The sequence below is a fragment of the Aegilops tauschii genome, chromosome 1 (genome assembly GCF_002575655.3).
Source record: "Aegilops tauschii subsp. strangulata cultivar AL8/78 chromosome 1, Aet v6.0, whole genome shotgun sequence".
In the NCBI taxonomy this organism is placed as follows: domain Eukaryota; kingdom Viridiplantae; phylum Streptophyta; class Magnoliopsida; order Poales; family Poaceae; genus Aegilops; species Aegilops tauschii.
This window is the reverse complement of record NC_053035.3, coordinates 465544835-465558579: the sequence shown is the minus strand read 5'-3', so window position 1 is coordinate 465558579 and position 13745 is coordinate 465544835. Positions and strand designations below refer to the sequence as shown.

The 13745-nt window shown below is 47.3% G+C and overlaps 1 protein-coding gene across 1 annotated transcript; it reads right to left on the bottom strand.

Annotated features, from left to right (window-relative positions):
* Positions 1–10912: 10912 nt before the first annotated feature.
* On the bottom strand, positions 10913–11995 carry LOC120971711 (ethylene-responsive transcription factor ERF109-like). The gene has a single exon (XM_040397753.3). It carries the CDS (start codon positions 11877–11879, stop codon positions 11064–11066), a length of 816 nt encoding a protein of 271 aa, XP_040253687.1. The 5' UTR covers positions 11880–11995; the 3' UTR covers positions 10913–11063.
* Between the last annotated feature and the right edge of the window lie 1750 nt (positions 11996–13745).

Sequence of the window (13745 nt, the reverse complement as noted above, 5' to 3'; positions counted from 1 at the left end):
TACTGTACTGTAGTAGCATTTGCTAAATTGCATTGAGAGAATAGGAGGGCACAACAAGCTAGGGCTTCAAAAAAACCAACCAAATTCCTTTTTTTTGGGATCAACCAACCAAATTGCTGTAATAGCACGATCCGCAAGACCTAGAAGGGATCTACACATGACATCGGTGGCTTCTCCTCCGCCTGCTATTTGCCGCTTTGACACTGTTGATAGATCCGAGTTCCACCTGCTAGGCTCGAATGGTAGATGTTACGGGCAACTGTATGTGAATCTCACTCCAAGGAATCGCCCTTCTCTATCCCAGATATGGCGGTTATGGAGTTGATGGCTCGTGTTTTTTTTTTCTCTTTTGCTTTATTTGTTTTGTTTTGTTTCTACTTACAACAAAAAACTTATTTATTTTATTTCTAATTACTTATGTATTTTACTTTAATTATTTTATTTTTATTTATTTTACTGCTGCTATTTTTATTTATTTTACTGCTGCTATTTTTACTTAATTTATTAAGGTTTATTTATTGTAGTTACTATAGTTTATTTTATTAAGGTTTATTTAGCTTTATTTATTTTATTAAGGTTTATTTATTTTATAAATATAAAAAAATGAACATAGATGCGCTTATAGAGAATATTCAACCTAAATTCATAATAAATTTCTATGAAATTTACTATGAATTTAGGTCAAATTTCCTGTATAAGGGCATCTATTTTCACTTTAAGAGAAGCTCAACAAGGCAGATAGGGACGGCCTTATAAACTGATGTGAGCGCCCTTCGGTTGGCGAGGTGGGACTAAACACTGGCCGCAACTAGGACCAGGCCTTTAGTCCCGGTTTGTGGTAGGAACCGGGACTAAAGGGTGGTGGGCCAGGAGCGTGGCCCATTGGTCCCAGTTTGTCCCACCAACCAGGACCAAAGGGTCCGGACGAACCGGGACCAATGCCCCCACGAGGCCCGGTAGGTCCCTGGCCGCACGAACCGGGACCAATGCTCACATTAGTCCCGGTTCGTGACTGAACCGGGGCTAATGTGAAAACTGTCCTGTGACCTAAGCCCCTTTTCCTATTAGTGGAACTATGGGTCCACATGGTATTCTCCGTCTTTAGTGATCACGTGGTCAAGGAAGAATGCTGCCAATTCCTCTTGAATTGCTCGCATACGATCTAGTGGTAGGAGTTCATCCCGCATCCGAAAGATCTAATTTGAAGAAGGGGGTCAATACATATATATATATATATATATATATATATATATATATATGAATAAATGAAACTCAACACAAATGATGGTAATAAAATAAAATTGTGAATATTATTGCTTACGCACTTCATATTGTTCGTCAGAGTAGCCCCGCTCACAGATCGTGTGGCGGATGGACTCGCAAACGTAGTATCCACAGTAATTATTCCCGGTTTCCTGCCACAACCACTTTACAAGAAATAGAGGTCAATTAATCAAACTGATAAGCAAGCATGCTATAAATGGTATTGATGAAACTATCGCATGAATCACTAGGAGATGCGCAGAACATGCTAGTAGTACTTACTTTCGGGTGTATAAATTGCAGCTTCTTCGGCAGTCCCGGAGCTTTTTTGATGAATTTTGTCCAAACCCTGCCAGACAAAGAAAACAATTACTTGTTATCGGGAAATGAACAAAGTTGCTGATATGGTGCGATAATGATTGATTTAACTTACTTCTCCAGCATTTCAGTCATGTCCGCATACTCCTTAGGATCTTTTCGTCTCGAGTCTAAGACGGTTACTAGTCCCCGCTCAAGCTTAATCTCTAGGAGAATATAGTGGAAGCTGCGCACGCATGCATAACTCATCAATTACATTACTATAACCTGGACTAATAAGGGAAACCAAATATGCACAAGACAGTAACACTCACTTGAAGTTGTAAGGAAAGAGTATTATATCTTTGTTTTCATTTATTACCAACGATCGTAGCAAGTTGGCCTCGGTATCTTTGGCATGAAATTTAACCTCATTTGCATCTATGAGATTTGTGTTAATGAACCCAATATCACCGATTTGTCTTTTCTTCAATTTGGTGATCTTCAATCTGCATAATATAGTGAGGACAATTAAAAATACATGCAATGAAAGAGCTAACCTATATATAGAGAATTAATGACAGAAATAGTACTACTTACAGACAGTAGCAAGTGACAGTTAATTTATCGAGGGCCATTTGATTGAAAAACTGGAAGAACTCCTCAAATGGAACATGTAACAGATCAATTCCAACGAGGTCATGCTCCTCTTTAACGAACAGCGTCAAAGTATTCGCCCCCCCCAGACTCTCTGCAGGTTTTCATGTACCAATCATGGAATCTTCGCATCATCGTTGTTAGAGATTTTTCATCTTTGACGAGAGGCTTCCCGTACTCGTATCTGTGTTCGTCCACCTCCAAGAAATCATAATGTGCATCGTCGGGCAGGTAATCTCCAAGATTGCTATAACCGGGCACCATCCTCGGATCATTAGCGACGATGTTGCTAGACACCTTGAGCGGGGGGCACGATTGGTCCGCTTGTTCGCCGAGCTGGGCAATTTGTTTCCCAGCTCGTCGTTCTGCTAACCTTTGATCACTGATAGTACTTCCCGACCGCTTCGCTTCGAGAAATGACTTTTCAATAATGCGGTCATAGTTGGCTTTCGGCGGAGACTTTGGTGGTTTCTTCAGGGCAGCCAGAGTGCGCTTCGCTTTCACCGGATCTATCTTCTCCTCCGGAGGTGGATGTTTCTTTGCTTTCACCCCTTCAAAGAAGTTCGTCACTTCGGCTCGCACGATATTCACGTTTTCCTCCACGGTCCTCTCGTATGGTAACTTCGGCGGAGTCTTCAAAGAAGGACCAAATCTGTATTGCCTCCCGCCTCTGGCTGTACTGCTAGACGCCGGAGCAGACGGAGCGGCTGCGGCTGTCTTCTTTCATGCTTGCTTACGAGGCGGAGGAGAAGGACTACGACGCGCCGGAGCAGACGGGGCGGTGGCGGGTCTCTTCCGCCCTTGCTGGCGAGGCGGAGAAGGAGGAGGATGGCTGCTCGGGCGCGCCGGCGCAGGCGGAGAAGGAGGCGGAGTGCCGCCACGCATCGGAGAAGGAGGCTGAGTGCCCTGATCACTCGCCGGAGGAGGAGGCGGAGTGCCCTGACTCGCCGGAGGAGGAGGAGGAGGCGGAGGCGTCCAGTTCGGAAGGTTGATGAGCTCCTTCCGCCATAGGCATGGAGTCCTCAGACAAGAACCCAGCCGAGTCTCCCCGTCACCCGTAGGGTGGTCAAGCTGGAAGGTCCTCAAATCCTTCTGTGATTTCATCCACCATCACCCTAGCATATCCTTCTGGAATCGGCCGGCGGTGAAAAGTTGCGCCAGGTTCAGGAGGTGCAACAGAGCCAACAACCGCCTTGACTTTCAATTCCATCCACTGCGTCATAAGGTGGCAATGCTGAGACTCCGTGATAGCATCCACGGGGTAGCTTACAGGAGCCGTGAAGACAGGCTCCTGAAGCAGCTCCGTGGAAGCCATGCTGCTTCTCCGCTGAGATGGCGGGGTAGCTTCGGGTGTAGTTTCGGCAGGTCGCGTGCTGCGAACTGCGTCTCATTCCTCTAGCGCTTGTACCCTTGCGTGCAGCGCCTGTAGTTGGGTCAACTCCTTTTCTTCTTCCTCTCCCGGCGTTTGTAACTGCTTGCGTCGGGAAATCCAGCCTTCCACGAAAGGGAGCCTGGCGTGCCTCATGTCCGTCCGGGGTGCTCAGGATTCCCGAGGGCCCCTGTGAGCTCGTCGTTCTCTCTGTCCAGAACGAACGTCCTTTGCTGCGCTTTTTCGATATACTCCTGAAGCTTCTCGATGGGTGTGTTCAGCTGCTCGTTGGTCCAAACGCACTTCCCTGTTATAGGGTCCAATTTTCCCCCAACCCCGAAGAACAAAGTCCTGCAACGGCCTGGCCAGTGTCGCGTCTCTGGTTCGATCCCTTTATCAATGAGGTCATTCTCAGCCTTGTCCCACCACGGCCGGGCTTTCAGGTAGCCGCCTGACCCCGTGCGATGGTGATGCTTCTTCTTTGCAACATTTTTCTTGTTTGTCGCTGACATCTTCGCTGCTCTCTCAGATTTCTTTTTGGTGACAAATGCGGGCCACTGATCTTTGATCTTCTCAAATCGGCCGATGAATTCTGGAGTCTTGTCTTGGTCGACAAACGATGATTTCAGCTCATTCTTCCACCTCCTGAATAGCTCAGCCATCTTCTTAAGAGCATCAGCCTTGATCATTGGCTTTTTAACTGGATTCTCCGAATCCTCCTCTGGCGGGAAGGTGAAATTTTCCTGCAGCGCGGTCCAAAGATCAGCTTTCTGCCTATCGCTGACATAAGACACCTGAGAGTCTTTGTCCTTAGGCTTCAACCATTGCTCGATGCTGATCGGGATCATGTCCCTAACTAGAACCCCGCACCGAGCATTAAATTTTTGCTTGGTCCGGAGGGGTTCAATCGGTTGGCCAGCGCGATCAATTTCGATGATCGTGTACCTTTCATCCATGCGCAACTTTCTCTTCGGGGCTCGTCTCGTTACCGAAGTGTTGCTCGATCCAGAGGGCTAGAAAAGAAGAAAAAGAAGAGAGTTAATATGTGCACATACCAAAAACAATTAATGCATCAATTAGCTATAGTCAGCACATGCTTAATTAATTAATATATATACCTGGCCGGACTCCGTTCGGTCACCGGAGCCGTCATCACGGTGTCCTTCCTCCTCCATTTGGTCACCGGAGCCGTCATCACGGTGTCCTTCCTCCTCCATTGTTTGATCATCGTCATAGCCTGCTTCTTCATCTTGTCTTTCCAGACCACCGGTGCATGTGTCGTTGAGAAACGACAAGACGGCATCACTTCCGTGTGCTATTATCTCCCCCAACACCGCTTCTTTTGCTTCGTCTCGGGGGTGCGGATCCATAGTTTCTGCAAATATTTACAACATGGCAATTATTATTCAAACATGACAGATGGATATATTAGTGGAAAACGTAGAACTAGCTAGCTAAGCACAATAAGGAATCATATTAGTGGCCTGGCCTCGATGCTTCTCTAGGGTTTGGGGTGGCCTCGGCAACGCTTCAAGGGTTTGGGGTGGCCTCAACAACGCTTCAAGGGTTTGGGGTGGCCTCGACGACAACGCTCTTTTAACTTGGTAAATTTGGGTGGCCTCAAGAGAGTTTGTCGATCGGGTAGGGGCGCGGCGGGAGGGGGTAGGAGACCGACATCGTTTTTTTCTAGGGTTTGGGTGTCCTCGAGAGTTTTGGTCGAGCGAGAGGGCCGGGGGGTGCTCCCGACGTCCCCCCTCACTTTAACAAAGAACTACCTTAAAAAAAGACTTGCTTCGCCGCGGGTGCTTGATCAGTGCGACGTGGACTCGGTGGAAACACTTTATGAAAATGCGGTGGTGGCCGGGCCAGGCGGTTTTCTTTTCCTTCTTCATTTTTTCCTTTGTTTTTTCTTATATGTTTGTTTTCGTTTTCATTCTACATTTTCGTACATATGAAAAAAATAAAGTTTCTATACAAAAGTGCACAATTTTTATGAACAAATTACAACATCTAAATTAACTATACATCTAAATAAATATAACTACACGTCTGAAATTTTCCTAATCTTAAAACTAAACTAAACATAAACTAAAATAATATAACTACACATCCATCCATACATACATACACATACATATACATCTACATTATATATGAACAAAAAAAATACTAATTTTATGAACATAAAAAGGTCTATGAACAAAAAAAAGCATCACATCAATATTTTCATCCATCCATATATACATACATACATCCATATACATATATATACATCTACATTATATATGAACAAAAAATACATAAACTTTACTAATAAAAAACGACAGCGGGCCGGGGCGGCGGCAGCTCACAGCGTGGGTGGCGATGGCGACGGCGATGGAGGGGGCGGGGCAGGGCGCGGGCTCTGGGGCAGGGCGACGACGACGATGGGGGCGGGCCGGGGCAGGGGCGACGATGACGATGTGGGCGGGCCAGGGCAGGGGGCGCGCGGGACGGAGATGGCGGGGGCGGGCCGGGGCAGGGGGGCGACGGCGATGGCGGGCCGGGGCAGGGGCGACGGCGATGGCGGGGGCTGGCCGGGGCAGGGACGCGGGCGACGGGGACGGCGACGGCGGGGGCGGGCCGGGGCGCGGGCGACGGCGACGGCGGGGGCGAGCCGGGGCAGGGGCGCGGGCGACGGCGACGAGAGCGACGGCGATGGCGGGGGCGGGCCGGGGCAGGGGCAGCCTGGTGATACGTCTCCAACGTATCTATAATTTTTTATTGTTCCATGCTATATTATATTGTGTTTTGGACATTATTGGGCTTTATTATACACTTTTATATCACTTTTGGGACTAACCTATTAACCGGAGGCCCAGCCCAGAATTGCTGTTTTTGTCCGTTTCAGAGTTTCGCAGGAAAAGAATATCAAACGAAGTCCAAACGGAATGAAACCTTCGGGAACGTGATTTTCGTAACGAACGTGATCCAGAGGACTTGGAGTCTACGCAAAGCAACGAACGAGGAAGGCACGAGGTAGGGGCGCCTACCCCCCCAGGCGCGCCCTCCACCCTCGTGGGCCCCTCGTTGCTCCACCGACGTACTTCTTCCTTCTATATATACCTACGTACCCCAAACTACCAGATACGGAGCCAAAAACCTAATTCCACCGCCGCAACTTTCTGTACCCGAGAGACCCCATCTCGGGGCCTTTTCCGGAGCTCCGCCGGAGGGGGCATTGATCACGGAGGGACTCTACATCATCTCCAAGGCCTCTCCGATGAAGTGTGAGTAGTTCACCTCAGACCTTCGGGTCCATAGTTATTAGCTAGATGGCTTCTTCTCTCTTTTTGGATCTCAATACAATGTTCTCCCCCTCTCTTGTGGAGATCTATTCGATGTAATCTTCTTTTGCGGTCTGTTTGTCGAGACCCGATGAATTGTGGGTTTATGATCAAGATTATGTATGAACAATATTTGAATCTCATCTGAATTATTTTATGTATGATTGGTTATCTTTGCAAGTCTCTTCGAATTATCAGTTTGGTTTGGCCTACTAGATTGATCTTTCTTGCGATAGGAGAAGTGCTTAGCTTTGGGTTCAATCTTGCGGTGTCCTTTCCCAGTGACAGTAGGGGCAGCAAGGCACGTATTGTATTGTTGCCATCGAGGATAAAAAGATGGGGTTTATATCATATTGCATGAGTTTATCCCTCTACATCATGTCATCTTTCTTAATGCGTTACTCTGTTCTTCATGAACTTAATACTCTAGATGCATGCTGGATAGCGGTCGATGTGTGGAGTAATAGTAGTAGATGCAGAATCATTTCGGTCTACTTGTCTCGGACGTGATGCCTATATACATGATCATACCTAGATATTCTCATAACTATGCTCAATTCTATCAATTGCTCGACAGTAATTTGTTTACCCATCGCAAATACTTATGCTATCTTGAGAGAAGCCACTAGTGAAACCTATGGCCCCGGGGTCTATTTTCCATCATATTAATCTTCCAATACTTTGCTATTTCTATTGCCTTTTATTTACTTTGCATCTTTATCACAAAAATACCAAAAATATTTATCTTATCATCTCTATCAGATCTCGCTCTCGTAAGTGACCGTGAAGGGATTGACAACCTCTTTATCGCGTTGGTTGCGAGGTTCTTGTTTGTTTGTGTAGGTGCGAGGGACTCGTGCGTGGCCTCCTACTGGATTGATACCTTGGTTCTAAAAACTAAGGGATATACTTACGCTGCTTTACTGCATTACCCTTTCCTCTTCAAGGGAAAACCAACGCAGTGCTCAAGAGGTAGCACCTGGCGGCGTCGATGTGCTCGGCGTCGTCGGGGGCAACTGGTGTGATGAACTCTGCAAAATTTCTAAGTGCCACTTATATACCAAGAGCATTGGTCCCGGTTCGTGGCACCAACCGGGACCAATGCCCCCCTTTAGTCCCGGTTCGTGCCACCAACCGGGACCAAAGGTCAGTTTTCGGCAGCCGAAAGGGCGGGAAGCGGCGGCCTTTGGTCCCGGTTGGTGGCACCAACCGGGACTAAAGGGTTGCATTGGTACCGGTTCGTGGAACCAACCGGGACCAAAGGCTTTGTGCTGCCCCGCATCAAAAGTTTAGTACCACCTCGCTAGCTGAGAGAGCTCGAGAGTGGTTTATAAGCGCTGCTGCGCCCACCCTCTCGAGCTCCTCTCAATTGCAGGCTTTCGGGCCTAACCGTACGTTGTGTGCTTGTGGGCCTACTGGGCCTCCTGCGGGCCTGAATCCTGGCCCACATTTGGGTTTCTAGTCGTATTCAGGTCGTGTGGGCCCAATAGGTGGCATTTTTTTGTTTTCTTTGTTGCTTTATTTATTTTATTTTGTTTGTACTTACAACAAAATACTTAATTTTGCTATTTTTATTTATTTTATTAAAGTTTATTTTTAATTATTTTTCTTTTAGGTCACAAAAATTATAAACTTTCTGTTACTGCCATTAGTTTTCAAATTTGAATAGTTAAAATTTGAATTTTAAAATTTGAATTCTTTGAAATTTGTGTGAATTACTAGTTTGTGATTAACTTTACTATAAAAATAGATTTTGGAGTGATTCTTTTTCCTGCTATTTAATATTACTGTGTTTTTTGATTCTATTCAAAAACAGATTTTGTTATTTTGTTACAAAGGGATTTCATTTTTTTGAACTTATTTGAACTCCATAGTTTTTCTGTGTTCAAAATGCATCATTCAAAGCCACATCATCAATTTTCAACCCTTTCTGACTTCATTTGTTATTTTTCGTGCATTTACTGATTTTTTTCAGCTATAAGACCCTGAAATTGAAAAGCACTACAAATGAACTCTGAAAAGGTTGAAAGTTGGCATGGTATCATCATTTCACCCACATAGCATGTGCAAGAAAGTAGAGAGGCTTACGGAAAAAACTGGATGCACTTCGTGTACAAAACGGACAATCTCTTTCGAAGTATCAGGGTTTCATACGGAAACTCGTCTGTTACAAAGGGATTTCATTTTTTTGAACTTATTTGAACTCCATAGTTTTTTGTGTTTAAAATGCACCATTCAAAGCCACATCATCAATTTTCAACCCTTTCTGACTTCATTTGTTATTTTTCATGCATTTACTGATTTTTTTGAGCTATAAGACCCTGAAATTGAAAAGCATTTCAAATGAACTCTGAAAAGGTTGAAAGTTGGCATGGTATCATCATTTCACCCACATAGCATGTGCAAGAAAGTAGAGAGGCTTACGGCAAAAACTGGATGCACTTCGTGTAGAAAACGGACAATCTCTTTCGAAGTATCAGGGTTTCATACGGAAACTCGTCTGTTACAAAGGTATTTCATTTTTTTGAACTTATTTGAACTCCATAGTTTTTCTGTGTTCAAAATGCACCATTCAAAGCCACATCATCAATTTTCAACCCTTTCTGACTTCATTTGTTATTTTTCATGCATTTACTGATTTTTTTTGAGCTATAAGACCCTGAAATTGAAAAGCACTACAAATGAACATGGATAGATAAGTGACCAAATTAATAGTAGTTCATCATCACATTAAAACCAAAGTACATACATAGTTCAAATTGAACAACATATAGCTCTCCAGAGCATCTAGTTAAACCATACATTGAAACTATGTAAAACCTTTCAATGCAACAACAAATGCGATCATAATCACAACTAAGGTAACAATTGATCCAACGGCATAATGATACCAAGCCTCGGTATGAATGGCATATTTTCTAATCTTTCTAATCTTGAACCGCATTGCATCCATCTTGATCTTGTGATCATCGACGACATCCGCAACATGCAACTCCAATATCATCTTCTCCTCCTCAATTTTTTTTTATTTTTTTCTTCAAGTAATTGTTTTCTTCTTCAACTAAATTTAACCTCTCGACAATAGGGTCGGTTGGAATTTCCGGTTCAACTACCTCCTACATAAATAAAATCTATGTCACGTTGGTCGGCATAATTGTCATAAACAATAAATGAACCAAATAGTTACAAAAAGATAATATATACCACATCCGAATCATAGACAGGACGAGGGCCGACGGGGGCGGATACCAGAACCATCGCACTATATAATAACAATGAATAATAAAAGTAAGAAAATTAGACAAGTATCTATCTCAAGTAAGAATTTTTTTTCTTTCACAAAGAAGATAAGAACAAGAGGCTCACCACGGTGGTGCCGCGACGAGCTCAGCGCGGGCGATCGACGGCGGTGAAGACGGGGACGGGACGTGACGGACCGCTAAACCTAGAAAAATCTCGGGGAAAATGGAGCTCGGAGGTCGAGTTTCGAGAGAAGAAATATTAACTAGTGTGGCTCGGACATTTCATCAAACACCTCATGTGCATAGGAGGTGAGCTAGAGCACCCAAATGCCCTCCCCTCGCCGGCCAGCAAAAAAACAGAGCAGTGTGGAGTGCTCTGCTCGCCGGCGATGGGCTATATATAGGCAACTCATTTGTCCCGGTTCGTGGCTGGAACCGGGACTAATGGATGTGGGCCAGGAGCGAGGCCCATTGATCCCGGTTCGTGCCTAGAACCGGGACAAATGGGTCCAGACGAACCGGGACCAAAGCACACGAGGCCCCGGCCGGCCACCTGGGCTCACGAACCGGGACGAATACACCCATTGATCCCGGTTCGTATAAGAACCGGAACTAATGGGCTGGCCAGGCCCGAACGAAAACCCCTTTTTCTACTAGTGGCACTTAATTTGGTCTATTTGACCTACAATCATCATAGTGCCAACAAATAATCTAAAAATAGCATTCGTGTTAAGTACATACTGCATGAAAGAGGAGTATGGTTCAACACAACTTTTCCATTGATCGGGTGCCTATTTATACAGAATTACAACCAAAGCTAGGACGTGTGCTAACCACGTATTGACCAGGATCTGAAGTCGTGTACATGCGTGTTGATTGAGAGACACACGCGCGCACACTGCCACTGGTCTAACTGCTAGCCATGATACCCCCTAGATCGGCCCCTGGTCGTCTCTTTCCCGGCGCGTGAAACATTTCCAAGGTGTTGTTGACCGCCACCGGGAACAGTAAGCAAAGCTCGCTCTCGTCTAGCTTCATCAAGTCCTGCAAGCCATCCCAGAGCAGTTCCTCTGTTTCCTCCCCGTCCGGGCTGCGTGGCGAGGGCGAGGGCGAGCACGTGTCGGACTTGGCCGTGGCATTGCCGCTGCCGCCCAGCTGCTGCTGCTGCTGCTCGGGGAATGGGAAGTTGAGCTTGGCGCGCGGGCCGCGGAACTCGACGGCGGCGCGGTCGTAGGCCCTGGCGGCGTCCTCGGCGGTGTCGAAGGTCCCGAGCCACACCCGCACGGCGCGGCGCGGGTCGCGGATCTCCGCCGCCCACTTGCCCCATAGCCGCTGCCTGATGCCGCGGTATTGGGTCTTTTTGTTCCTCCGCCTCCTCTGCGGCCCGCCCGCCGCCGCCTTCGGTGCGTCCAATGCAGCCGCCGGCGGCGGCCTGGCCTCCGCGCCGATGAACTCGCACCCGAGGCACGCATCCATCCTGCACGCCGGGCACACCTCCTTGCTCGCCGGGAAGAAGAAGTCCGGCACCGGCGTGGCGTACCCTGAGATGACGTGCAGCAGCGCGGCGACCATGGCGCTATGCTCCTGCTCGGACGAGATCGCCCTGGCCGCGAACGGCGGCGGCGGCGGCTCGACGGTCGACGGGTTCTCGAACTCGAAGTGGGCGTCGAACCGAATCATGTACTCCTGGCTCGCATCCACTGTCGGCGATAAGCCGAAGGTCATCTCCGCGTGTGTGTTCCTGCTGCCGTTGATTGAGCTGAGGGGCTGAGAGCTGACTGTGGGTGTTGTCTGAACTCTGAAGTGGGAGCTCCACTTGAGCTGTGTGATGGCCGTGGGTGTTGTTTGAAGTGATGGGGAACAAGTGAGGCGGGGGAGAAATATATACGCTCCGGTCGACGTCGCAGGGGACGCGGCGCATGCAGAACAGCGCGCTGTTTAAGGCCAACGGGGATGGCGTGCGAAACGTGCGCGTCCAGGGGCCTCGGGTTTGTTTGTTTACGAATCCCGGTTATGCCCTCCAGGGACGGGACATGACCGATCGGTCGGGTGAGGGTGACGCCGGTAATGACGTTAGTGGAAATGAGGGTGGGATTTGGATGGGATGGGATCTGTACAGCAGATGACGTCGGTCCGTCCGTTGGTTGAAAGGGTCAAAGCGGGTCAAGAGACGCTTGGTTCTCAGGGGGTTGGCCGTGAGAGGTCGGCTAGCTGGTTTTGTTGGAAGTCTGGTTCTTCTAGATGGTTTTCCTATTTTTCGATTGACGACCAATCCATTAGCAACTTCAACGGGCGACCCAAACGGACGGCGCATTTGTCCTTTTTTGTCCGTTTGGATCGGCCGCCTGTCCGGCGTTCGCCCAGTTTTGTATTTGGATCAACAGTGCGCCCAACGCGCCGACCCATTTCATGTCGGCATTCAACTTCTAAATAAAAAAGGCCCGCGGCCGATCATGCCAGTGGCCATGTCTCATGCCGGCACCAATGCCAGTGCCGGCATACAATGCCGGATTCAGAAAATATCACCACAGTTCTTGCAGGCGCACTCGCCAACAGGCCGGCATACATGCCAGCACACAAAAAAGGGTGGGACTTGAGTTCGACCACGCCATCGCGGCTCCCGTGGTCATGCCGGCACACCTGCGGCATACAAAAAAGATGGCGCTCGCCGCCATAGATCACTCGTCGTCGAACTTGAGCATGTCGGCCTGCATCTCCTCGAACCACGGCCTCTTCCTTGGCGACACGGTGTTGAGATCCACCTTCATGTTCTCCACTCCGGTCATCATGCTCGCGAGAGCCTCTTCTTTCGCCTTGGTCTTGGCGTTGGCGGCCTCGATCTCTAGCATCTTGGCTTGCTTCTCCGCCTCGAGCTCGAAAATCTTGGCTTGCTTCTCGGCGTCCAGATCAAGCCTCCTCCTTTGGATCTACATGAAAGCATCCATTTGCTCCGCCTTGAAACACCGGCGCTCCTCCTTCCTTGAGTCCTTCTTATTCATCATGCCGTCTATGCTTGCGATCAAGGCGTTGGTGGCCGCTGAAGGAAATATGCCCTAGAGGCAATAATAAAGTATTATTTATTTCCTTGTATCATGATAAATGTTTATTATTCATGCTAGAATTGTATTAACCGGAAACATAATACATGTGTGAATATATAGACAAACAGAGTGTCACTAGTATGCCTCTACTTGACTAGCTCGTTAATCAAAGATGGTTATGTTTCCTAGCCATAGACATAAGTTGTCATTTGATTAACGAGATCACCTATTTGGATTCTGCTCTTCTAAAAGGAACGTCTGCTCTAACAATTCCCTCCTCATCTACCAAAACAACCGGAAATGTTTCAAAAAAAGTAGGCATACGGCGTACAAAAAGCTCACGTCCTTCTTTATCTCTAAAGACGGGATGTCCTAACCATCCAACAGCTATTCCATCCCCATTGTCCATTGAGCCTGCCCTGAATAATCCCCCTTTTGCCGGATTATTACCAATATAATCATAAAAGGCTAATTTTTCGGGAATTTTAGACCAAGCTTCTGATAAACTAAGATTTTCGGTTAGGCGAATGACGTGATTGACTTGACCCAT

Bases quoted from the DNA above. Each gene is read 5' to 3' on its own strand.
- LOC120971711 (XM_040397753.3), bottom strand. From the start codon at position 11,879: ATGACCTTCGGCTTATCGCCGACAGTGGATGCGAGCCAGGAGTACATG.